Here is a 27,464-nt window from a genome sequence, read left to right on the forward strand (position 1 = left end):
TAATCATGAGTAGTGCATTTACTCGCTTGAGTCCCTCTTGAGTCCCTCTCAGACACAAAGCTGCTGCTGGTACAGTGAACACAGCAGCTGCAGCCCGATCTTCATTTTAGGTTAATATTATTATAGTTATTCGGGCCTTTACAGTCTGTTGCCTCTACAGACTGACATTTTTTTAAAACCTAAGATCATTAAAACATCCCTACGGCCACCAATGTGACAGAGACATAAGTGGTCTTGCTGTCATCAATGTAGAACTCTTTCAAAAGCTGTCATATTATTTTATAATGACCTCAATAATGATGTTGTTCCTCTGCAGAGCAGCAAAATGCTTGTTTTATTGCTCTGCTGTAGTGGAACATATATGCAGTTTGTAAAGTTTTGTGACTTTTCTTCTGTTCTGTGTGAGTATCACATTGTGCTTAGCAAACCCAAACGACCAGCAGCAGCCCTGAGTAGCTGCCACCATTATCAGATCACTTCAAATGATGCTTCAGAGGACATTACTTCTCATGTCTCTTCAAACATATCTGCTTGTGTCCTCTCTCCTCTCATGGTTTCCTTGCATCTCTCCATGCATCCCTGGTGGGCGGGACATAGAATAAAGGAAAAGATGCAAGTGAGGGAAACTTGGATGCAATTTAAGGGACTTGGGATCAGGCCCATGTTTCGCCATGAAACAGAAAAAAATGGACATGGACATTAACTGAACTTAGCATATTTTCAAGTAGATTTCCTTTAAGTAGTGCTGAAGATAATAGGAAAGCTAGTTTTGAATATGTTGTATACATCTTGATTTTATGTTACAATGCGTAAATTGTAGATTATGGTTATACAAAGTGTCTTCAATAAATAACTGACTGTCCATTTCTGTGCCTAAGCTTTGATTTGAAAGAATCCAGTCTATCTTTGTTTTTTAACTTTATTCATTCAGACATACAGTTTTATATAACAAAGACTGCAGAATATCATCAAGGAGCCTACTGGTAAAGACGGGCTGCACAATTAACCTCAGTAGTCTTTTTGGCAGTGAACTTCATCATCAACAAGTGGATTAAAATTAGAGCAGTAAATAGATAATTTCCAGGAAGCAAGACATGTTTTATCATATAAAATACTGTGATGAATTCAGAAGCATCTAGAGAAAGACATTATTTGTATACATTCACTTTATTGCAAGTTTTTTTGAAAGCAAGCATATTATTTATCTTTTTTTAAATTATTTGCATAGTTGAAGCAGTTTGTCTTTAACCCAACCAACCCCCACCCCCACCCGACCCTCTGAAAAAAAAGAAAAAAAAAATCAGTTGTAACATTTGATAATAGCATATTCTGTAACTGAATTCCAGAATAGTACATACATTGACCAATGTATATAATGTATATATTCTTTATTTTTCCACAAATGCTACATCTAGTATCAAATATTTATCACCACCTTTTGGCTCTCATTTCTTAACACATCAGATTCCAATTAATCCAAAAATATCTATTTTCTGTCATGTCAAACGGTCCAGCAAAAAAAAAAAAGGTTTTTTGTGAAAAAGTCACAACGTATTTGAGTGTGAATATTTAAATTGTCAACTTGTCATTGAATATCCATGTATTTAAAAAAAATATGAAATGCCTATTTTGAACAAATTACCTTTGTAAAAAATCAAATAAGAAAAAATAAAGAATTCTCTTGAACCCTTGTTTTGTTTTTGCTGTTAACTACTTTCAGTGTAAAAGTTAATTTTCTTAATTTTCTGTGCCATTTTTTTACTCTGACTCTGAGTTTGGATATACAATAAAATTGTACAAAGGCAGGTCACTTGAACATTGAAGTGTGTAATGGCAAAAAAACATAAAGATTCACGTAACAAAGGAGAGCTGTGAGTTAATGTGTGTTTGTGTGTGTATGTGTGTCTGGTCAGAGTGTTCCAATCTGGAGGAAGTTGCAATGAAGGGGCATTGCCAAAATAAGAAAGTTGTTCTCTTTTGCTGAAGTGAGAAATTTTCTGAAAATGTTTTGGACACATCTGTCTGACAGACATTAACAGATCCTGTCAGATTGTCCTAAATACTAGCAGAAATCCCCGCCCAGCGACATACTTAATCTGTATAGTTAAAAGAGAAAAAAAAGGAAAAAATACAGAATGATCATATGAAATAAAATTGTCGCTTGAAAATGCAATAATGGAGTAAATACTTTGGTAAACCAGTGTTGTTGTTTTTTAAATAAAATGTATACTATACCTAAAAAAATAACTTTAATAAAACATTTTTAATACAAAAGTAAGTACAGTATTATTACATAACATAATAATGAGTTGAGATTTTATGTTTCTTTCAGTTATTTTAAAATATTTGCTTAATTCCTGCATTTGGTATATTCATAATAAAATCATTATCATACCATAAATCATTGCATTTCCTCCAGATTCAAACTCCTTTGTAAGTCTTGTCATTTATATGTCCTTTCATGACAACATACAAAACACAGACAAATGTTTCAGACTTATGGCACTGAATAACTTGGTCTAAAGTTGTTCGGGTACGTTAGATGACAATGTTTTGCGGTATCTAGTTCATCTTAAATGACTGCATCATTATCTAACTCCTCTTTACACAGACAAGTGCTTTTCTAGCAGATACTCTTCTAAGGTCACTTCTATTTTCACTTTCCACATACACTGTAAAATTTCTAAATGCAAATCCAACATACTTTACCTATATAGTTGTAAACAGTCACTGGGGGATTTATTGGACATTGTGATGAAGTCTTGTGAATTTGATTCTAAATGCAAAGGTCTTTAATGAAATGCAGAAATTTCCCACAGTGGTTGGACGAGGTGATCATGGCCCTGCAGGGTGCAGGATGAATGACTTTGATATGCATCTGCTCTGGATTAGACATTTTGGCTCAATGCCAAAGTTAAGTATCTAAACTGTGAATCTTATATAGAACAATGTACAGTGACAGTGTGGTGGTCAGGTTGGAGAATGGCTTTAGGAGTCTGCCTTAAACACACAAGTCCCTTGTACTCTTCCCATTTTCTACTAGTATTCTTTGTTAATGCTTCCCTCGTCTAACAACCAGATGACCACTATCTTCATCTAAAGAATGACAAAGTTAGAAAAAGTCTTTGCCAAAACCTAACCACACTTTAACCATACTGTAGTTGCCATGAGTACATGTTAGAGATGTATAGCACTGACTGGCAGGAAAAGACTTCTGGACTCTTATTCACCCTTGTCTTTAAGGAAGTTCTGTTTCCCCTGATAGTTTTTGTTGTTGCCTCAGATAAATGCTTCTTTATATTTAGACTGTCACAGCCTGCTGTATCTTTGAATTAGTTTTTGTAAAAGTTTAAATAGACAAGATATACTTGTGTATATAATTCACTGCTGGTGTTGTGCTAGCCTGTTCTCATTTCCAGGTTGTCATATACACTTTGTTATGCCCCTTGGGCTTGTGATACTGACACTAAAGGCACTCTTTGGCGTCTTTACTCTTTTAGCTCACTCCAATGTAAACTCATCCACGGCAATATTTGATGCTGAGAGCTATGGATGTAGTGCACAGAGCGTGAAACACTGCATATGGTGGGCAGGAGCGGTGGTGGATGGGACACACAAACATAGACTTTTACCCAGGACACTGCTGTTTCTGTCCCCTGTAGAACAAAAAGTCAGTGTTGTTTTAAAGAAGCTTTACACAAATAATCTTGTTACCTAAACCTAACTGTGACTGTTTGACAACATTAACCACATGATTCGATCTGTTTCACCCGGGAGACAGCTCTGCATGAATGAAGACGCTTAAGAATACCTTTTGCCTCAATATAAGATGCTGAGGGGGCATGACAAGTTTCAGCATTTAATGACGAGAGTTATGCTCTTTTATGTTTGACCCACAAGATGGGAGGAAAGCACATCACTTACTGTCTGTAGTAAGTTAAAGATTTTATCTTTACAATCTGACTGGCTTTCATACCAGAGCAAAGTCAACATGACACAGAGCAAGGACTTTCCAGTGCAGTGAAACTAAGCAAGTCTTAGCTGTACACTCCGCAGTGATTATCTTCAGTGTTGCATGGCAAAAGTTACACTAAATTGAATGTTGACCCTAAAATATACTGACACTGACCAGATGCACTGTAGCATAAACAGCGGGCAGAGCCTATGAGGTGCTACTTTCAAGATAAGAGTACAGCCTAAGTTCTATTTTCTGTGTGAAGTCTGTGCGGCATACATTTTGTCAAGTGTACATGTCTGCCACCATCTGTACAGACGGCAATCCAAAATGTATGACCATACATGTATTATAAGCAGTGGTGGACAAAGTATTTAGATCGTTCATTTAGGTAAGGTACTAATACCACACTGAAAAAACATTCTGTTTCAAGTTAAAAATGACAAAAATAAAATACACAACGCCAAAAATGTTTATAATAGTTATTGGCTGTTTAATATTCTGTCATTTTGTCTCATTAAATGATGGACTAATTGTTTCAGCTCTACTTGTGTTGACTGTTGGATAGTTTCATTTATAACAAAACATTATATTTTGTAAAATTTTGTCATGCTTTTTATGTAAAAATCTTAATTTGTAAAGTAACTAGTTATGTAAGCTGTCAGATAAATGTGGTGAAGTAAAAAGTACATTATTTTCCTCAGAAATGTAATGGAGTAGACATATTAAACCTGGCATGAAAAGAAAATACTCAAGTAAAATACAGGTACCTCAAATTTGTATTTAAGTACAGCACTTTAGTAAATGTACTTAATTACATTCCACCACTGATTATAAGCATGTATACTGGACCACATACACCAATGTAATATGTTCTATCATAGTTTGTATGTATCAAGCCATACATTTTAGAGTGTATCAGGGACTTCTACAATCCTAAGAGTACTAGAGCAAAGGTTACTCCCTCATACCAGGGTTACACAGTCAATGATGTATTTTACATATGCCATACTCTGAATATGATGACTCCGGGTCATCTTAAGCTTTGCAGTTTTGTAAGATGGGTCATGGTTTTGTAAATCTGTATATCTTAAGCTCTGCCATGTAAAAAACTTGTTGCTCTTCTCTTGTGTAGTGTGGCTGTACAGAGAAATGTATTGAAGCAAAGTATAGTCCAGGTACCATTACCTTTGACCCAATCATATCCATGTAATAAATTCTAATGGTTGCATATGAGTGTTTGTGATAGCAGACAGGGTTGATAGGATGGTAGTTTTAGTGTAGGGGATGGAGGCCTTGGTGAGACAGGCATCACAGTGAATTCACAAGGAGACTCCTCCGCTTTTTACAAAGGATGAGAGGTTTCACTCTTTTTTTGGTCAGTTGTCAAAGTTTCATAATATGTCGGTGTGGGCAAATACCCTCAGTCTGTATTGGTTCTCCTAGGCTGATATGGAGATTAGATGATAATGAGAATTCGTCAGGCTTTCAGAGTCCAGAAGCTTGTTCATAGTTCTCTCTAGGTTTCAGTGAGACTTTTTTTCTACTGGTCAGCCTCCAGAGCATTTACATCGCCTCTTTCTATTGATTTTTTTTTTGCTGTTCTTTTCCTTGGTCATCTTCATTGTTGGCCTTGATTAACTGACATTTTATCATTATGAGTGTAAAATATCTCATCATCAACATACAGTAGTTCATCGGTAATCTCTACTTTGTAGAATATGTCCTGAGCTAAATTATATACAACCTCAATTCCAAAAAAAGTGCTGCACTGCATCAACCCTAAATAAAACCAGAATGCAATGATTTGTAGATCCTTTGTGACCTACATTAAATTGATTACAACACAAAGTAAATATACAATCATTCTGAAATTGATGCCTGCAACATTTTCCAAAAAAGTTGGGACGGGGCAACAAAAGACAGAGAAAGCTGTGTAATGCTCAAAAAACGTCTGGAACATTCCACAGATAAACAGATTAATTGATAACAGATCAACATATTAGGACTGGGTAAGAAAGGGGCATTCTTGAAAGGCTCAGTCAAGATAAACCACTTTATGAAAAACTGCATAGGCAAATAGTACAACAATTTAAGAACAAGGTTTACATATGTTGCCATCCACACCATGTCTTTTTCAGAGATATCCCTATTTATTCCAGCTGTTGAGCTAATGAAGGCATAAGTCAAGAAAAATGGAGAAAAATATCACTTTCCAAACTTCAACTTCAACAATTAGTGTCCTCAGTGTCCAAACACTTACTTTTGTTCTATTACTGGTTTCAAGAACACTTTCTGCCATTGATGAGATTTTCTGGCAATTTGTGTTTTCACTGTTATACGACAGGCGTGCTGTTACAGACATTGTGTAATAGAACAGCACTGCCATGACTAAAAAAAAGTGAAGAAGAGGATAAGCCAGGAAAATTGGAGGAGAGGGCTACCAATGTGACAACTTTCTTGGTATATTTAGTAACTTCTCAGACACTCTCAATAACAAATTTAACAACTTATTCAGGTCACTGGGGATAAAGAGAGAAATATAGTCATTTATTCTTATGCTCATTGCTCACAGTCAACAGCTCTCCCACCATCAGCCCAGTGTCTCTCCCCCCCTCTCTCTACTCCATACAGTAGGTATGTGTGTAACAAGGTGACAGGCAGGACGAGAGAAGATGAGAAGTTCACTTGTGAGTTTGTAGCCTGGTTATGTTGAAAGAATGAATTGATATCTGGTTATAAGATTCCTGCTAACTCCCAAAACTCCCAACAATAGACCTGGAAGCCTAAATATGTTAAGTAGTTAAGGTTTGTGTGCCCCTAACATTTTGGAATATATTCCACTGCATTCATTCATTCATTATTTTCCGTAACCGCTTCTCCTCGCAAGGGTTGTGGGAGGGCTGGAGCCAATCCTAGCTGTCATTGGGTGGATGGCGGGGTACACCCTGGATAGGTCGCCAGACTATCACAGCCTGACACATGTAGACAGACAACCTTTCATGCTCACAGTCACACCTAAGGGCAATTTGGAGTCACCAATCAACCTGACCTGCATGTATTTGTAATGTGGGAGGAAGCCAGAGACCCCAGAGAGAACCTACGCAGACACAGGGAGAACATGCAAACTCTGCACAGAAGGGCCCCACTGACTGACCAAACCCCGTTCCAACCCGGGTTCAAACCAGGGACCCTCTTGCTGTGAAGCAACAGTGCTAACCACGATGCCACCGTGCTGCCCTATGTTCCACTACATCTCAATCAGAATATTATTTTCATCATTATTTTTATGATTATTATATTTTTATACAATTGACGCTGACATAAAGTGAGAGAAAAAAAAATGGAAATATGAAACTGATTTTTTACTTGAAATTGACTCTCTTAGACAAAAGTTTTACCTTTTTTACCTTTTTTTTTAATGAAAATGCACAAATTCAAGAAGCCTTAATAGTTTTTTGTATGAATGAAAGTGTTTAAAAAGAGATCTGTTCTTTATTTTTGACATATTCATTCCTTATATATTCTAAGAACAAAATATTCTGGGGGCTTGGAAGGTTAGTGAATATGATCAAAAAAGGTGTCCTGGCTGGCAACCTAAAAATAATACTCTGGCATTTGTTAAAACAGGGGTGTCACACAGTGGTATACAGCATATGCTCTTGACCCAACTTTTTTGGAATGTGTTGCAAGCCATAATTTCAGAATGAGTATACATTTACAAAAAACAATAATGTTTATCGGTTTGAACATTAAATATTTGGAAAGCATTGCAATAAGTTTTATTTATGTTATACACAGTGTCCCAATTTATTTGTATTTGGGATTGTAAAAAAAAAACAAACATCTAAAGCTGGTAAAAGATCTGGAGCCTTATTTTGTGACATAGTGCACAAATAGTAGCAGAATGTGGCAGGTTGGATGATATGGAAATCTGGGGGTAAGCTTAAAAGTCTTAATAGCTTCCATTAGGGTTTTAGATTTTCTCTTGCCTCGTAGGAAATTCTTTTGGCAATTTTACGTGCTTTAGTTGGAGTTCAGTTTAGGTTCTAAACACAAAATTAAATTCACTTGTCCAGGATCATCTTCATTGTTCAATTTGTCCAGTGAATCCTCAAAAGGATGCTCCATCAAACTTGACAGCAGCCAGGGCTTGAGCTACAGACAAAAAGAAACAAGACAGATGGTGTAAGTGAAATACAAAAATACTTTTAGATTATCTGTGTCACTGGGTACTAAGTGATATTTAGTTTACATGGGGAAATGAAATTATTATTTTGGAAGCCATTTAGTAAAAATGTATCACCAAACACTACTTCAGCAGGACATTATGGTTTAATATAGGGAAGACAATAAGTCTCTTCCACTGGCCTGAGTAACACAACACTCAAGCTATAGTAACACTCCAAGCTATAGTAAATGAAAGTGACAAAGAATTCTCAACACAAGGTCCAACTTACTTGTTATCTGAAGCTCGTCGACATCACTTGGCCTTGTGATGTGAGATGTTGAAAATGTTCAGAAACAAAAAAGTTGGACCTTGTGTTGAGAATTTTGAGGATAAACCTTCAAGCTCAGTAAAAAGGATACACAGATAGACTTACGCTCATTTTTTTTGTTCATAACCCGTCAAGATTTTGTGCGATATATTTTTCTAACTAAGCAGGTGTTTTTTTCTTATGAAATTTTGCTGCCAGAAATTAGCATTTGTCCAATGAAATCTATATCCATTTAATTATGTTGCATATTTGAGAGTGATATGAAGCACTTGGACCAAAAAAAGTTTTTTAGCAGATTAAATGCATAAACATGAGCATTTCTATTGGAAACCTGTTTTGGTCAAGCACAGTGTAACATACTGTAAACCCTCAAAGACCAGGGGAATCCTGCAAAAGCAGTCCTGAGGGTGGAACACACACAGGGTCTATACAGGATGGGAGAAGGGGACTGGTGGAGGTGGTGTGGTGAACGTACACTCACCTTGTATGACTCACGCCTTCATGATGTGGGCGGAGTTGGGGAAGTCAGCAGAGGAAGGGGGAGGGGCCAGGCTGGTCGGGGAGGAGGGGGGACTGTGGGCACACTGGACTGGAATGAGATGGAGGGAGGTTGGAGGAGTGAACACAGGAAAAATGGAAAGAAAGGCAAGAAGTGAACCAATCAAAGGGAGACGTACGGGGAGGTAAGTTGGTGAAAAACTAGGGCCACCTGTGCATTCAGATGTGTGACTGTGAAAATACAGATGTCTCTGGATTTTCAGGGTAAATAAAAAAGTCAGTTCTGGTGTCTCTGGATCATCATGTATCCTTCAAATGCATGTTTAGCTTCGGCTCAGCTTTGCATGTGTGACTCCCTTTGAGCCCTCAGCACCACTGAATGCTTAATTGACCTGAGGCACAGAGTGCCAGGTAAAAAGAGCTTAAGGATGAGAAGCATAGATATGTTTGAACCTGCTAAAAAGGATTAGGAGCTCTGGGCTAAAAATGAAGCTGTAATTTTAGTTCATGTTTAGCACACACTGTATACTATCTCAGTTTAGTGTGACAGTGTGTGAAAACTGCAAATAGTTACTAGGTTTTTTTTGTCATAAGGCAAAATATTGGGAAAATTGAATGTCAGATCTGACAATGATCCTTGTTGAAAATTCAGGGGATCACCACAGCTATGAGAATTCATCCCCTGGGAACTGTGAATGTGGATGTGGAAATATTTCACTGGATAAGTAAAAACTTGTGGAATGTAAATCACCAAATACGTACACAAGGATTCATTCTTTGGGGACCATGAATTTTTGTGTAGCTCTCAGCCTCACCAGTGCTGAGGTCTTGAAAAGGGATCCACAAGTCTGATCTTTTATAGTTGTCCTGATCACATCCGCTTCTCTTTATCTTTTTCTAAATGTATCTAATATAAACTTACACAGCAATATGGATCTACAAAACACAAGGATATATGCAAAGAAAACAAAGTCAAAGCAAAAACAGCAAAAAACAAACTGCTTCTCTGAATGTATACAGTTGTTTAATGGTAAATGGCGTCATGCATTAAAGTGTGATGCCTGATGACATCATGACTTCAAGATCACAGTCCTTTGAAGTAGCTGTCATTAATATTACAAAAATTAGGCATATCCTGTCTCAAGCAGATGCCGAAAAAATTAGTGCATGCACTTGTTACTTCTAGGCTGGATTATTTTTACTCCCTATTATCGGGTTGTCCTAGCAAGTCTCTAAAGACCCTCCAACTGGTCCAGAGTCCTGCCGAACCTGTACTAACAGTGAACCAAGAAAAGAGATCATATTCCTCCTGTTTTAGCTTCTTTGTACTGGCTCCCTGTAAAATCCAGAATTAAATTTACAATCCTTCTCCTTACTTACAAATCTCTGAATGGTCAGGCCCCGTTATATCTACCACAGCTTGTTCCCTATCAACCCTCAAGAGCACTGAGCTCTGAAAACCCTATAGTCTCCAAAAGTAGGACTGGAGCCAAAGCCTTCAGCTACCACGTTCCTCTTTTATGGAACCATCTTCCAGTTTCAGTCCCAGAGGCAGACACCGTCTCCACTTTTAAAAGCAGGCTTAAGACTGTCTTCTTTGATAAAGCTTATAGTTAGGGCTGGCTAAGGCTTGCCTTGGACCAGCCTCTAGTTAGGCCAACATAGATTTAGTCTGCTGGGAGACTCCTATGATACACTGAGCTCCTTTTTCCTTCTCTCGCTCTCTTCATCTACAAAACACTCATACGTCCTTTTACTGCGTAACGCTAACTTGGCTTCTTCTCCGGAGCATATGTGCTCCCTTGTTTCATAGTTTTCTGGCATCATGACTTGGCATACCAGTCATCAACCAGAAGATGGCTGCTGGCATAGAAAATGTAGTCAATAATGAGGTATAGTAAAAAGGTGAAAGCAACTGCCTAAAAAGTAATATTCAGCAGTAAATCAATTTAAAAGCACAGTGACCACACAGTTATAAATTTTCTAAAAATGGATTTTAAAAGTTTTTTGCTCATAAAAATATCCTGGCTGATTACCTTGACAAAATTTGGATCATTAACAACACATGAAAACCAGCATTAGTTTTCAGAGGTGACTTGGGTGTAGAAATGTGCATGAGGTAGTGTTGGGAGTAAGCACTGGGCTGTGTGATCATGATGAGTGGTTTGTGGGAAAGGGGTAAGTGATGTGGCAGTGGTGTCTATGGCAGCCGTGTGAAGAGTCCTCACCAGAGAGAAGGCGACTGCGACGAGAAGCCTCAGCAGCCAGGGCACAGGAGATCTCAATGCGCTTCTCCTGCTCCTGCAGCTGCTGCTGGGAGCTAACTGGAGCTCCAGCCTCCATCGGGCCATCCAGGATAGGAACCATGTTCTGCAAACTGACAGTTGGTAGATGAGAAGAGACACAAAAACAGAGCAAGTCAGATGGAAGAGGATGGTGGTTTTGTTAGATGTAGATCATGATAATTCTATTTCTGACAAATATAATACATTATCATTATTATATAAGGACATTTTTATTCTTTGGTTTTACCACCTTAATAGTGTTCTATTGCTGAAATTAGCTATACTGAATTCAGTGGGGAGCCATTTTTGATTCTTCTGCCATTAGAAAGTAACCATTTCCTAAAATGGAGGTTTTTGGACCAGCATACATTATTTGAATCCATTTACAGAATACAGGTCCTGCTGAATGATTATGTCCCTTATTAAGTATCTACTGAAAACACTATCATAAATATAATAGTAAGAAAATTACGTTTGTATATGTTTTTTTATATGTTATTTTATAAATCCGTACAATATATCAATGCAACATGTATGTAAAAGGTACAAGGTGCGAGGTAGATTTATTTAATTTCATTTTTTTAACTACTTAAAAAAAAAGAAATTAAAATGTGTCAAATAATAGATAGATGCATAAAGACGATTCTGACAAAGCCACAGCCTTTAGATATCAGTCTTTCTTTTGTTGAACCTTTTTCCAGTTTTGTCTGGGAACAAGACACCGTCTCCTTATTTAAGAGTAGACTAAAGACTTTTCTCTCTTTCTCTCTCCTTCTCTTTCTCTATCTTATGTGTCATTTTGTCATATGCTACTGTAATTTTATTGTTCTGTTAACACAACATCTATTGCACGTCACGTCTAAAGGGTTTTTTGTTGCCATTTTTCTTTATCTGCTTTGAAAGTCCAGGGACAGAGGGATGTTGTATGCTGTAAGGCACTCTGAGGCAAATTGTGATTCGTGATAATGGGCTTTATAATAATATATTTAAAAATCTAGGCTACATATGTTAATCAAAGTGTTCAAGAAGAAAATAACAATCATACAAAGAAAGTGAACAGGATTTCCAAATATTGAAATCACACTTACACACACACACACACACACACACACACACATATATATATATATATATATACATATATACAATTGAGAGAGGAAAACAATAAAAATATATTAATAATGATGGTGTCATGTTAAGGCCTTTAAAGCAATGGAATCCATAGAGGAGTGGAGATGTGTCAGCAAATATGCCAGTGTTTTTTAATTATATTCCCTATGGCCTTGGAAAACACTGAAAAGCTGTTCTGTTCTGTTTCTTTTGGGTTAGTAGTAGCAGGGCATTCTGTTTGCAACAAGTTGAGAAAATGTGATGACATAAGTCTATTTGCAACAGGCATGGTACGCCATGTAAGCTTTTAATGCATTATGAGTATTTAAGATGGTAACTGTATTTATTAGAAGTAAAAAAGAGCCTGGTGCTCAAAATGTTACACAGCAGCAAAATCCTTCAGATGGAAGCTCTTTGGTGCACAGAGCTATTTGTTTCAACTCTGCTAGATATTTCTGTGATCCAGCACCCGTCCTAGAGAGCACTGGGATGTATGTGTATATTTTATCATTTATTTATAATAACTTCAATTACATGTGAGGAGTATAGAAACATGACTAATAAATGTATGTGAATCAAAACCCACTTTGATTTAGCAATGAGGGTCTTGATCCGCTCCAGTTTCTTCTGCTTCTCCTTCTGCTCTTCTGGACTAAGGGGAGTGTCATCCTCCTCATCCACATAGCGCTCCGGGATAAGAACCTTGTCAGGAGTCAGCAGCTGGAACAAGTACACCTTTATAATTATGGATCAACACAAATATAGCCCACATACACACAAATACACTGATACACTAATAAAATCCATGTCACAGAATCAAAACAGTGAGCTAGTGCGCTTTTTATCATCATTTGTGAAGTTTGGGTGATCTCTTTTTTCCTGGAGCCTATTCCAGCTGGGCGAGAGGCGGGATACACCCTGGACGGGTCGCCAGACTATTGCTGTCATGAACTTTTTTATTTTTGTCATGATTTTCTCAGTCTTCAGCAGACATGTAACCATTATTATTTCATGATAATTACCTTTAGTTAAACAGGGGAGGCCACTGAAAGCAAGCTCTCTCTTATAAGGATTCCCTAATTGTAGTACATTAAAAAAACCAGAACAACAAACATTTAAAGTTATGCAAGGAACAGGACAAGGACTTAGGGGAAAAATCAATCAACAGAAAACATAAACTAACATGGCTCTAAGTCAGTCAAAAGGGATTTGCGCGAGTGCTTACCTGTAGTGAGAGATATATAGAGAGAGATACAGAGGTATAGACTTGATTGGCCTATCATTGTTTAATAAATTAATTAACAATTGATAATTTCATAAAGCTATCATACTAATAACAAATAAATGTTAACATAACAATTCTAATTATCAAATAAATTGTTAAATGAGATAATGTGAGAAAAAAAATATGTAAAATTAAAGGATGTAGGGAAAAAAATCAAACAAAATGTTACAAAAGAGCTCCAACTTTGACTTTGTCCCTAGTCTAGCATGAATATAAGGCCCAAGATGCATCCTATTTATAAAAGACACCAATTCTTTTCTGTTTCACATATCAAAATCCATGTTTTATCTGAGTTTAAAAGTGATTTAAGATCACTTAGAGTTTGCAGTGCAGCACAGAAATCAAAAAGCAAGCTGTTAATTGTCTGGGCAACATAATAAGGCATACATGCAGGTATATGCCCTACACCCACCTCTGGGCAGGAGGATTTTCCGTATACCTACCACTCTTTCATAGAAAGGAGGCATCCACTCATGTAACAGTCTGTCATATAATCTGCAAGGCGCCTGGCTGTCCAGAAAAACTGGTGCTGACATTAATGGACTCCTCCTCAGTTTTCCAAATGGTAAAAGAGATCAGTGGATGATGCTATGGCCCTCATTCTCCACTCAGCTGTTGAACACCAGCACCCAGAACCTATGCTAGCGTGCACTTTCTGTACAATAGTTCAGCTTTTAACTAGGGCTGTGCAATTAATTGAATTTCAATTTCGATTATGATTTTGGCTTCCCTTGATTTTTAAAACAATATATTCGAGATAAAACGATTTTGTGCAGCATCATGAGTCGAACAATATTGCTCCCGTTTTGTCTTTTATTCTATGAATCAAGCGCACCCTTTCTTGTGGATGTTCTCGACCTGTACCCCCAAAGTCCAAATAGAAGTTTAGAGAGCCACAGAGCCACTTGTGCACTGCTTCTCTTGATGTTTTGCAACTTTGCTGTCTCACTTTGGTTCTCAACAGTGTGCGCAGCGACAGAGAGAGAGTGCAAGCAACAACCAGCACAAGCGGGGAGAGCAGACGTGTATGTGCTGGACAGAAGTTAGCCCCGAAGTTAGCAAGCTAAGTTAGCTTCTCACTGGAAACTGACCAGGCTCACTTACGGTCGATTGTTAGGGTTGAACCTTTTTTCTCATTGTAGTGACTCCCAGCTGCTTCTAAACACAGAATTGAGAAATGTCTGACTGCTGAGTCTCTACTGAGTTAATTAAAACAATTATTGATCCTCACTCAAAATTCATGTTGCTGTTATTGATTCAGTAACTGTTATGTATCGTTACATTATATATTAGTTGGGTTAGGTTTCATTATTATGTGAATGTGAACAAACTACAGTAGTGTGCAAGATGTGTTACACAGTCGTGGCTGTACCACAAAGCTTTTACTGTTTTTTAGTTCACTTGATTAAAGTTAAAGGACATCCAGTGTTAAAAATAAACACCAGAGTTAATGTTCAATAACTGCATGATGGTCTGAAGGCCAATTAGTAATCATGTTAAATTAATTGTAAAATAATCATGATTTCAATATCAATCAAAATATCAAGATTATTATTTTGTCCATAATTGAGTAGCCCTACTTTAACACTGTACACCCCACCAAGTTAGTGGCAAAGCGGGTCGATCTGGAGTTGTGCCCTCCCACCTGCAACTTGATTTCCGAACAGAGGGATTATAGGGAAAAGGAGACAAGGCATCAATTGCATGAAACATCAGTATGGGAACCTCCCAAGACAGCGGCCTCAGCCCGACACCCTTTTCCCACAACATTAAGATCTGCTTGTCCACCCATAAACTCAGCTACATTCGTATTCGACTTATCAAGGGAAACTGCAAACCAGGCTGCAGGCCGCTGGTGAATGAAACACTCACCTATGGGAAAGATAACAGTCTTGCAGTCCTGAACACTGATACAACACAGAAGCTAATCCTGGATTTCAGGAAGAAAGCTTCCCCCTGTGCAAACTTTGTGGATTAAAGGTACTAAGGTGGAACTACTCAACACCTCCAGGTTTCTGGGCCACCAACAACCTGAACTAGACAGTCCACACCTCAGCCACTGTCAAGAAGGTACAGCAGTGGCTGAGTTTCATCAGGTCACTGAAGAAAGCCAGCCTGAACCGTTGGCCTCTAACCCAGGCATCTTGTGGAGAGCATTTTCACTGGAGGTCTAACTCTGTGATCTAGAAACATCACACTAAGTGAGAGGAAAGATTTGTAACAATAATAATAATAATAACTCCTATGATAGCGACCTCAGAATAATAATAATAATAATAATAATAATATAATAATAATAATAATAATAATAATAATAATAATACTTATTATTATTATTATTATTATTATTATTATTATTATTATTTATTATTATTATTATGTAGGGGCTTATACCCTAGAAATACTCCACCACAGGTTAAGGTAATTTACCAAAAAATCTAATAAAATATACTTAGTGTCATATATCATATTTTATCAGCTTTTGTCAGCTATCATCTCAGGACTGCTGTGAGGCAGAAGCAGGCCAAATGGTAAAGAAAAACCCAAAAAAGAAAAATAACCTTTAATTTGTATTTAAAAACATTACCTGAGTACGTGTTCTTAGTTGTTTTCCCAGATTACATTACGTTGCTCTCAGATTAAACACAGAAGCCATGCAGTTGAGACTGGCCAGCGGCCATCTTTTGGCATTAGCCCCCTTATTTAGTTATCATCATATTATATCATCTAGAGCTAATTATTATTTATTGTTCATTAAAAATGTCAAGATACAATTTATGTTGTTACAGAATCTGATAAATCATAACATTCCCACTGTTTTACTCTGCAATGAACTCCCCTGTAATTCCAGAATTTGCCCGGCAGTAACCCTGTTCTATCTCCCAGATCACTTGTCTCCCATTCCACAGGGACGTCTATTGCGCTTGTCTTGGCAGACTAGCTAGCTACCTTACCTGTTTGTTTCTGGACCCCTAACTGCACTTTTGGACATGGACCCTGCAGTGTTTTTGTGTTCCTCGGACATGTTTCCCTGCTTGTACATGTACTGTGGCAGAGTGTTTACTGTGCTGTGACACATGTGCATAGAAAGCTAAAAGTGAATGCTGTGAGGAAAATTCTGCTCTGAACAGAATGGGAAATTGAATGAGGCAGTGATGCAACAGCTCACCGATCTCACCTCTTTGCTGATGTCCAGGTCATAGGCTTCTGGTTCAACCTTTAACCGTCTCAGGCGAGCAATTTCTTCCCGAGGTGACTCCTGCCCCTGCCCTCGAACCGCCACCTCCAAGTCTTTAATATCGATCTCGTGAGCTGTCAGACGCCGACGAATCTGTCCACATTCACACAGAGACACATACAAATACCAGTGCCATCAAAACATCTGCAGGCTCAAGGATGAATCACTAGTTCAAAGAATATTTGTTGGTGATTGCTGCTTTCCCCTCACCCATTTCTTCCACACGTCACCTACATTTAAGTACTGTCACTGCTGAGAGGTTCATACTGGAGGTACAATGCAAAATTTGTAGAGATTAGGACCCAGGTATCAATGGTAGTGTAGAGCCCTAATGAAATCACAAAATCTGACTGTGCAGTGGAACATCCTGGTATATTTGACAAAGTACATTTGACATACTGTAATTTGGCAGATACTTAACCTTTTTCTGGCATACTAAATGTATTGCAGTGTAAGTATTGGAACACACAGTTTGTGTTGTGTGGTCCACAATTGAAATGCAGCAACAAAATGCATGTTTAGCACACACTGCAGACACAGGAAGTAGGATTAAACTTGCAATACTACAGTTCCTGCACATGTATGCCAGACAGGAAAAAAACTTTTTAGTCATAAGTGTAATGTCTGAAGTTCACATAAATGTACCGCTGCATTGACCATTCCGTCCATCCCATCCCGTCAATATTCCCATTGTGCTGGTAGTTGCAGCACAGTGGTTATCCACTAATCGTTCATCTGTGGTTTTATAATGTAAAAAAGCAGTGCTGTTGGTAGACAAGACACAGGAAACTTGCTTTGCAGCATTTATTAGCACACAAACTGTAAACTCCACATTCACTTGATATCTTCACTGCTCAACTAAAAATCTCTGCTCTGATTGCTTTCTCTCATCCACTTTCACAGCATTGCCATCACTCTCTCTCTCTGTCTTGCTTTACCACACACTCCTGACACATACATACATGCATGTTTGAATCTGAATATATTCATACAAAATCTACATAGTTGCTCAGCTATTCTCTAAATTACCTTTTATTTGTTTCGCAATCATTTTCGACCATATGCCATGTTAAAAAAGCCCCAAATGTATGGTTTTTAGACAAGAAAACACAACTGTTGTTCTTACAAGAAACCAGTTGCATTGTTACTGCAGTCAAACAGTGGATATGCGCCATTAGCACAGCCAGTTTATGCCTGCTATGCGCCGAGTAGGTGGAGTCTACAAACCATTTGACAGTTATCGGACACTAAATTTTGCACTTTGTAAAATTTCATACAGACACAAACAGTTCAAGGGCAATAGATAGGACAGAGAACTGATGAATGTCATACAGGTTTATGTAAAATTATGTTGTGAAACCTCAAGTCCATATAGGCAATTATTTCAACTAGTGGCTTTTGCCCTGTTGGTTGTTTGGTCAGCTGACAGTTGCGTGGTTACTGCCAATGGATAACAATCAAAAATACATTTAAATGGCTTTCCAAGCCCTTGCTGTTACATGTTAAGTGGTACACCAGTGCTCTGAGATGGAGCAGATCCACTATCTCAAGATCAGTTACTGAGGATTAACTCACGATGTCAGACACCTGCAGCTTCACTTGTATAGTGCTTTTCTATTCATATTTGACCAGTCAAAGCACTTTCACCCTACCAGTCACATTCAACTATTCACATACACAATTATACATTGGTGGGCTAGGCTTCCATACAAAGTGCCACCTGCTACTCAGTTTCAACTTTAAACTTAATGCTTACAGTATATACTTGCCTACATCTAATAGGACCAGGCATGTTGTAATGAGAAGTGCTCTTTTGTATGTATTCTAAGTGTATTTATGAACACAATTCTGAATGAAATGAGAAAAGTCAGTTGCACTAATTTCATCAGTTTGTGAAAATTGTCTGTGTTTTCAAGTGTGATTAATGAAGGCGTTAAAGTGTGGAGCAAATTTTGTCAACCAGCTCACACGCCCAATCATTACTTAAAACTAACAATTGTTGTTGCACTCCTTTGGATGCTGTTGATATCTGTTGAATGTAGTGGACAGACACTACTTAACATGGCATACCACTGAGGAAGTCATGGTGCACTCCATTTGATGCGGCAAAATGACAGTTTCATGAACAGTAGTTCTACCCTGAAAGTGTTAAACGTGCTGTACAGCTGTCAGCTAAAAGACAAGAAAGCTGGGAGTAAAAGCACTTTGTTATAGTGTGTGACGAAGATCAGCACATGGTTGATCTTACCACTTTGTAGTTGGATGGAGACTGGACTCCTGAGAGGTTTAGACTCCGCCTTTTGTCCCTCACAGAGCTGCTCTTGTTGCGTCGGATTCTCTCATTCTGCTCCTCCACGCTCATCTTTGACCTTACCTCTGCAGGAAACACAGCGCTCTTTGGACGTTCCTGTGACAAAGATGTGGCATAGAAACATACTTAATAGAGTCAATTCAGATTTGAGTCTTAGTCAAACTGGAACTTTGTGATACCTTGAAATATTTTGTCATACAATACTAGCAACAACTGAGTTTGACTAAGAAGTGATTTATGTCCTTTTTCCAGCAGAGAGGCTGTTGTCTCTCTTGGCAAGTATGCTTCAAAGCCAGCCAACATGCCATCATTCCAAACGTTCTATCCTTGGGCCTGTGCTTTAATTAGACCATATTATTATTATTATTAAAATTTGAAATTTATTGAAATTATATACACTATTTTTATTTCTATAATTATTTAGTTGTCATTTGTGTATTATTGTTCTATGCTGTACTTCCAGTTTTTAATGCATTATGTAATGCACATTGAATGCGTTATGTGTTTAAGATGCTGTGAAGGTGCGTTTGAAGGACCAATTATAAGTGGCCCCACGGCTTGTCTTTCAAAATATTCTATATGTAACACAATATTAATATTAATAATAATTTTTATTCATTTATTGTGACGCATTATCTTTTTGAGTTAACAACTGTGTTTAAAAAGGTGCTGCGCTAATATGTATATTATCCTTTTTTTTTTACCATTAAAGCAAAATCAATTTGTTTTGAGATGTCAAATAACTGTTGCATGATTAAATATGCATATTTCTACCCATAAGCATCCCCAAATGGTGAATTCATGATCAGAAGGGGAGGGGTTTAATTCAAAGTGTTACCTTAGAAACTGTCACGTCTGCTCCTCTGCAGCCTCTCGTCACACACCTCTCTCCTAATCAGCCTGATTTCTAATCAGCCTGCAGTACCACCTCCACCTGTTGCTCATTTACTGTCTCTGCCTATATAACCTGCCCTGTGTCTCACCCTCAGTGCCAGATTGTTCTTTGTGATGAGAGACTTTCCATCATTCTGTTGAGATCCAGATTACTAGTTACTGTTAAAATGCAATAAGTTACTATATAATGTAACTTATAAAATTTGATCACTTTTTGATGACTTTTCTAACAAAAATTTGAAGCAGGAAAATAAAGCTGAAAAGTAAACAGTGCTCAAATTTGTCTCGACAGCTGTGCTGCAATGTCCCAAAATTTGCCAAAAGAAGTTATTCCTGCACAGCAAAAAGAAGTAAAGCAGCAGAGTAAACAACACCAACATTTTGATTAGTAACTGTAATTTAATAACATCTTTTTTCTCAGTTACTAACTGATTACAATTACATTTATTTTGTAATTTAATTACTGTAACTATCGTTAATTCCGGACTACAGAGCGCACCTGATTAAAAGCCGCATGCTCTAATTTTAGAAAGAAAATCAATTTTGTACTTGTACAAGCTGCACCGGATTTTAAGCCGCAGGCTTAAACAGCCCTAAAAATGAACTAGTTCACGTTCATTTGTTACATTTAAATAAATAAGACACTGTGTTATTCTTCTTAAGCACTGTTCAGATATTTACACAGAAAGATATTGCAGGTGAGGATTTTTTAACTTTTTTATTTAATCCGCTTAGTAACATAAACAAATATATTACATACATACATATTGCACACAGTGTTAACGGTACCTGTAACGCGGCTACCCTGAAATATAGCAAACATTTGTATCGGTAACACACAACTACGTTATATTAATCAACAGTGCATAAACAGTATTCCAGTATCTCCGAATAACTTATAACATATACCACATACTGCATCCTACCAGAAAAAGTCACTGATCGCCTTCATCTTCCTCCTGCGCACTAAAACCATCAAAGTCCTCTAATTCAGTGTCCGAATTAAACAGCCTCAGGATCACATCACTCACTGCAGTCTCCTCGTTTTCGGTGTCACTTGAGTGCACGCCGTCTTCTTCATCACGCAGCAGTCCAGCCTTTCGGAACCCGTTAGTGATGGTTGACGTTTTGACACGGCTCCACGCATTTAGGATCCACTGGCAGACTTGAGTTAAAAATGCTCTTCGCATGCGGCCTGTTTTGGTAAAAGATTTCTCACCGTATGTCATCCAAGCCTCCCACTCTTCACACAGTGCCACTTTAAATGCCCGGTTCACACTGATGTCCAGTGGCTGTAGATACTTAGTGGTACCCCCAGGAATCACAGCTGGAGTCGAGTTTGTGCTCGTGATGGCAGCTTTCACTGAATCTGTCACATGGGCCCTCATGCTGTCCATAACGAGCAATGCTTTTTTTCTCTGAAAAAAGCCCCCTGGTCGCTTTGAGTAGCACTCTCTGAGCCAATCCTTCATTAGGCTCTCCGTCATCCAACCTTTCTTATTGACTTTCACCACGATTTCCTTTGGGAATTTTTCCTTTGGCATTGTCAGCCGCTTAAAAATCACCATCGGTGGAAGCTTTAGTCCAGATGCTGTGCAGCTCAGAACACAGGTAAAATATGTTCTCTCATGGCCACCTGTTTTCAGTGTGTCGGAGGAGTCACCTTTTTTTATTTACAGTCCAAGTGAGAGGCAGGTCAAACGTCAGAGGTACTTCATCCATATTTATGATGTCATCTGGCCCGATGGAATTCTCCGCTATCTTTGTTTGAGTGTATGTGTGGAATGAAGCAAGTTTCTCCTCATAGTCGGAAGGGAGCTGCTGACACAAAGTTGTGCGTGCCCTAACGGACAGGCTTTTCCGTTTCATAAATCTAAAACACCACGATGGTCCACCTCTAAAATCTTCTATTTTCATCTCGGTGGCGACTGCTTTAGCCTTCAGTCTGATTTGTACAGTGGAAACACCGCAGCCGCCTGCTCTCTGTGTGTTAACCCAGTCCTCGAGAAAGTTTTCAAGCTTGGGCCATCTGCTATGATTACCTCTGAAAGCTTTTGTCGTCTTCTTGCATTGACTCAGTTCTTCATGCTGGCGTCTCCACCTCCTCACCATTGATTCATTTATGCCAAGATTACGTGCGGCAGCTCGATTTCCTTCTTTAACTGCCAGAATGATCGCTTTTAACTTAAAAGCCACATCATATGCTTTTCTTCTGTCCATGTTGATGAGGGTTAGTACAAATGACTGATTTACAATACCGGTACCGGTAGTTGTGATTTATCATACAATTTCATTGGACCTCTGTGAACTACTCATCAATTTTATTGGTCAACTCTTGCTTGGCAAAATGTTTTTGCCGCCACGAAAAAAAAATGAATAAGCCGCACCGTAGTATAAGCCGCAGTGTTTAAAGTGTAGAAAAAAGTAGCGGCTTATAGTCTGGAATTTACGGTACTTACATGTAACGTTTTACTCTGTTACATAAGTAACATGTTAGTTATGTGGAGCTAGTTTCTCCCCAACACTGCCAGCAGGTAAAAACTAAATAGAACTGTGTTTAAAAAAAAAAAAATAGTACAGTGTTTACTGGCATGTTGTTCCGTGCACCAGTCAAATTGCACATGGATGCTTCATACACAGAAGATCTAAGCAATCAGCACAGTTTCAAGGTGGTTCTTGAGGGTTCTTGAGCTGTGGCAAAAAACATTTTGTATGAGGTCACCATGCCAAATTTGATGTAATTCACTCAAGGTGTTAATGAATTACATGAATGAAAGGTCATTTTGACCACTGACAACCAAAATCGAATTAGCTCTTCCTTGAGTCCATGTGGACGTTTGTGATAAATTTGAAGAAATTTCCTCACTGGATTCACAAAAATGATCAACATATGTACGTATATGTATGTAGGGATGGATGGATGGACGGATAACCCAAAAACATAATGCCTCCAGCCATGCTGTCGGAGACATAAAAAGGCTTCAAATGAATCCCTTTGTGTACCAGAGGCAACATTTCACATGAAAATAAATCAATAAATTAATGCATCCTGTTGTTAAAATGATAAAGTTAATTATTTCAGTACCAGTTATTGTAGCCTGTATGCTTCCAAAACCTTCATAAATGACTGCATCGTCACTTTGCAAAACTAAATGCTTCACATCCATGCCTTATGTATGTCAGCCCTTAGTACAGTGACTTACACTTATGAGGCCTTAAGACAAGCATAAACAACGCATAAACAAGAAAGAAAGAAAGAAAGAAAGAAAGAAAGAAAGAAAGAAAAAGAAAAAGTGATTGACATGAAGTTTAGGTTGACATACCCTTGAGATTCCATCAGGCACTCTGCCGTCATGACGGGAAACTCTAGCAGAGCTGCTGTGGGATTCTTCGGTGGGGGACTTTGTCCTAGGAGGGACAATGCCAACTGGAAAGCAACATAACAGATCATTTCAAAACCATGTGAGAGAAGGGTGAACTAACAAAGCTAACATTAAGGCAATGTACGCATATCTGGACAGTCTCTGATATAAACGTAAAGAAGAAGAAGAAGGTAGATTCCAATTTTTTAAACAAAGTTTAAAAACAAAATTATTTTTTTCCTTGATCTTACTACATGGATGAGTTGATTAAAATCAGCAGCTACTGTTAAGATTCCATTCAGTTGCCCGGGCATGCTGCTGCTGATGGCAGCATTCAACTACTGCAGTGCATTTTTTGAATTTGCATCAAAATCTAGACCTAATGGCTCCCAACAAAGTCTGCCCATCCAGTGCAATAGCTTGATCTGGGAAATCAGGTATGGGGTTAACGAGGTTTCTCTGAAGATGTGTGCAGAGCAGTCTCTGATCTTCCGTTGCTCAGTGAGCCTCAATCACATCTCATCCACTTTATTGTCCTGCAACTGGACATTAGCCAGAAGAAGGCTTGGTTGCGGAACAGCTCCCAATCCCAGTTGGGTCAGCCTCCCCTTGTTGCACAAGCTTACAATTCAATTAAATTCAATTCGAAAGCACTTTATTAATCCCTGAGGGGCAATTAATAAGGCACACAGAGCAGTAAGATAAAAAACTATACATAACAACAATGACCTTAAAGACAAGAAATAAAATATAAGTATATAAATAATGCAATAAATAAAGCTGCAATAAATGAAAAAGCTATAAACATTACAATTGAAATAAAAGTAGTGCAAGTTATGCAGTTGCATGAGGTATATGAGGTTGTAGTGGACTGCCTTGGCGTGGTCATTACATTTGTCCCTCTGAGGAACTCCAGAGCTAAATGTCCCCTGGGCAAGTGGGGGACACGTCAAGAGACACTGTTTTACGAACCCAAAACATCCAACAGGGGGTTGTTAATTAACTTAACTAATACTCCCTGGGGATGTCTGCAAACATGCTCTGCCTTTTTAAGCCACAGGAAAGGGGTCAGTATCTGACACCCTCCATCCTGACATATGGTGGAAGGCAAAGCACTCCGAAGGCCCCATCAGCATACCACAGGATGTAAGGCGTCTGAATGACCTCCTGGGATCACCCAAGCAATACCAAACAACCATCATATTGCCTCCCCTGCTGAGATAACAACAACAACAACAACTGGTCGAACATTGGGTAAAGCCATTATATGACCCTGTGTTGTGATTAACATCTGATAGAATGTCTTGGACCAAGGTTGTAAGTTAAAAATTTCCCCTTTTCCTTAACCTCTGTGACTGGGGGTGAGGTTGTCTCCGTGCTTCAGTGAACAGATAGGAGCACCTCCCATTCTTCTCATCTCATGTAATTTGAATGAGTTAGGTAAAGTATGTTTTATTCCCTTTTGTTATAATGGAGCTATACTGCCATCTAGTGGTCTTAGTTATTAGTAAGCTCGTAACCAACTTTGTAGTTACATCGTATTTTGAATTCATTGTATAATGTTAAAAGTACTCCTATATCTAAGTAATCACCAAGTTTCTTAGGATCCATGGTACAATGTTATGTTATGTGTGGTCATTTCACAAAATTGAGCAAAGGATCTTCAGAATCATGTGTTACGTTATAAATTACTTTTAGGTCTCCTAACATGCATTTGAAGTTACTGTGATGAGACTATAGTGGTGAGGAAATACGTGAATTTATAGATCGCGTAATTCGTCATAAAGTTCAGAGACATAAATGTCTCCTAAATTACATTAGGTCTTTTAGAAACTTATACCAGATGTGCGATCGCTTGGTGCAAAAGTTCGCTAACTCCGCCTTCCATCCGCACCCCCAAATCGAAAGATAAAAACTGAGTGACTCTCTCTAAGTTAGCTCTCTCTCTCTAAGCTCACTCTTCTCAAGGCTTCTCCTCTTCTCTCTTCTGAAGTTTTTCTACGCTCCTTTTTACCGCGGTGCGTCTCGTGCATCCGCGCTCGCAACTTTTCTTTTCTTCAATTTTATAAGCGGAGCCGCAACAGCTCACCAGAGCTTTGCTGAACTTTAACTTTTGAAGCCATTTTCTTTTAAATCTCTTTGACGCTTTTCTTTATACCAGTTTTTGGTCAGTAAAGACACTTTTGGTAATTCGTTTCTAAGTAAAATCAAATTACAAATTTAAAGTGACTCCCTCAGACCAGTGGGATTACTTTGATTATTTCTGCGAGTTTTAATTGAGAAGGACACTCCGCAATTCGCCATCAACTCTGCCACGGATCTAGAAGCAACACCTGCTGCACAAACTATCAGCATCCGTTGCCTGCCCTTAAGGACTTTGTTTAAAGACTTTTACCGGTTCGCTGAGGCGAACACCGAGGCCAGTTAAAGACCGCCGTATACCGACTCCACCTGCCCGGCCGCCGCTGCCTTTCAGCGGGTCACCTCGTCTGGAAGTCGCGCCGCAGCTCTCCCCTGGAGTGACGCGAGGACCTGGACCTCCCCGGAGAAGTCTAATCAAGTCGACAAAAGTAGGCAGAATAACATTTTCTAGTGATCAGAGTTGATGCCGTATAGCGAAGCTTTAATGCCAAATTTCTAAGTTCTACGTCACCGTATAGTGCGCATCCATGCTATAGACGGTCACGTATTTCCTCCACTATCATCCATAATTAATTATTTACATCACCTGAATATACATCACGTAGGTTCCCTTTTATGTGTTCACTGTCCTTTATATGTCATACTATTTCATCTATTTACTCTTCATTTTATTAGTCTAAATAAATTATCCTCATTTATCGCCAAGTCATTGTCTGTGGATATTATTTCATGAGAGAAACAAGATCAATGTATACAGGATAAACGGTACAGATTATGAGATTGATTAAAGTAATTACATGTCTTAACACTGTCACAATTTAAGATTTAATTTTCTCCTGAATGGAGAATGGTGCCCCTTTTACTTTAACGAGTGCAAAGTCCAAATTTTAACGTAGTTATTAATAACCGCTACAAGGTATATGAATGTTGACAGACAGCAGCAGGAGTAATATCTAGTGTGTGTGTGAGTGCACGTATGAGTACTGTGTGCACACTTAGTTTTGCCAAGTAATAATGCAGTTGGGTTTGGAAGCATAGGCCACAATGGGCACTGGATTAATTAACTGGATCCTATTAACAACAGATATATTGATCTGACAGATTTATTTTATATTAAATTTAGAAAACTACCCTGCTCTGCTGCATTATATTCCCTCTGGTACAATGCAGGATTCATATTTATCATTTTTAAATAAACTTGGCACAAAAATTAAGGACATTTGTGTATGGTAGATTATTTCTTTGTAGTAATAATGCTTCTTGGCAATAAATCTTATACCGTTGGAAAGCCTGTTTATTTCCCTTTTTAAATGGTGCCACATTTGTAAGGAACATGCATTTGTGGGATGAGCAGCAGAGCTGAGTATCTGGGTTGCGCCCATGAAAAATTTGCCAAATCTTCTCTGCCAGTGCCAAACAGCTTTTCTTGCTGTTGCTATTGACTCTTGTTTTGAACTTCTGGTACCCCCAATCAGGCACCTGATTGTCAGCACCTGTAAGCATGAACCCTGCTACAGTGGTCAGTTGGTGTCTGCTTCAAGAATTGGCATGCCACGTTTGACTGATCTGGATAGGGCCCATGCAATAGGGCAACTTCAAGGTGATGTTCCGCAAAACCAAGTTGTGGCATTATTTGGAGTGAGTGCTAGTACCATCTCCAAACTGAAGGCCAAGTTCCATACAACGGGGGATGTCAGAGAGCGACGTGGGCGTCCCAAGAAGACAGCACCCTAAGAAGACCGTTTCCTCACCCTATTAGCACTGTCAGAACCATAGGCAGTCTTCTACAGATTTGCAGTCAAGGTTTGCAGGATGATATAGCCAACAGCTCTCTGCCCAGACAATCCAGAACAGACTGCACGCAGCCAATCTCCAGTCTCATAGG

At 38.5% G+C, this 27,464-nt stretch overlaps 1 protein-coding gene across 4 annotated transcripts in view; it reads right to left on the reverse strand.

The window, feature by feature from the left end:
- Positions 1-7,027: 7,027 nt before the first annotated feature.
- plekha6 (pleckstrin homology domain containing, family A member 6) overlaps positions 7,028-27,464 on the reverse strand; it is a 101,089-nt gene continuing 80,652 nt past the window's right edge. For all 4 annotated transcript variants that reach the window (XM_042497942.1, XM_042497934.1, XM_042497925.1 and 1 more), the window contains 7 exons: positions 23,399-23,502; positions 19,119-19,277; positions 16,811-16,963; positions 12,934-13,067; positions 11,181-11,329; positions 8,936-9,043; positions 7,028-8,113 (listed from right to left, as the gene is read on the reverse strand). In XM_042497942.1, the coding sequence (XP_042353876.1) occupies positions 8,946-9,043; positions 11,181-11,329; positions 12,934-13,067; positions 16,811-16,963; positions 19,119-19,277; positions 23,399-23,502 (797 nt within the window). In that variant the 3' untranslated portion in view covers positions 7,028-8,113; positions 8,936-8,945. The remainder of the gene's footprint in view (positions 8,114-8,935; positions 9,044-11,180; positions 11,330-12,933; positions 13,068-16,810; positions 16,964-19,118; positions 19,278-23,398; positions 23,503-27,464) is intronic.

This window comes from Plectropomus leopardus, chromosome 2 (assembly GCF_008729295.1).
Source record: "Plectropomus leopardus isolate mb chromosome 2, YSFRI_Pleo_2.0, whole genome shotgun sequence".
Taxonomy (NCBI): domain Eukaryota; kingdom Metazoa; phylum Chordata; class Actinopteri; order Perciformes; family Serranidae; genus Plectropomus; species Plectropomus leopardus.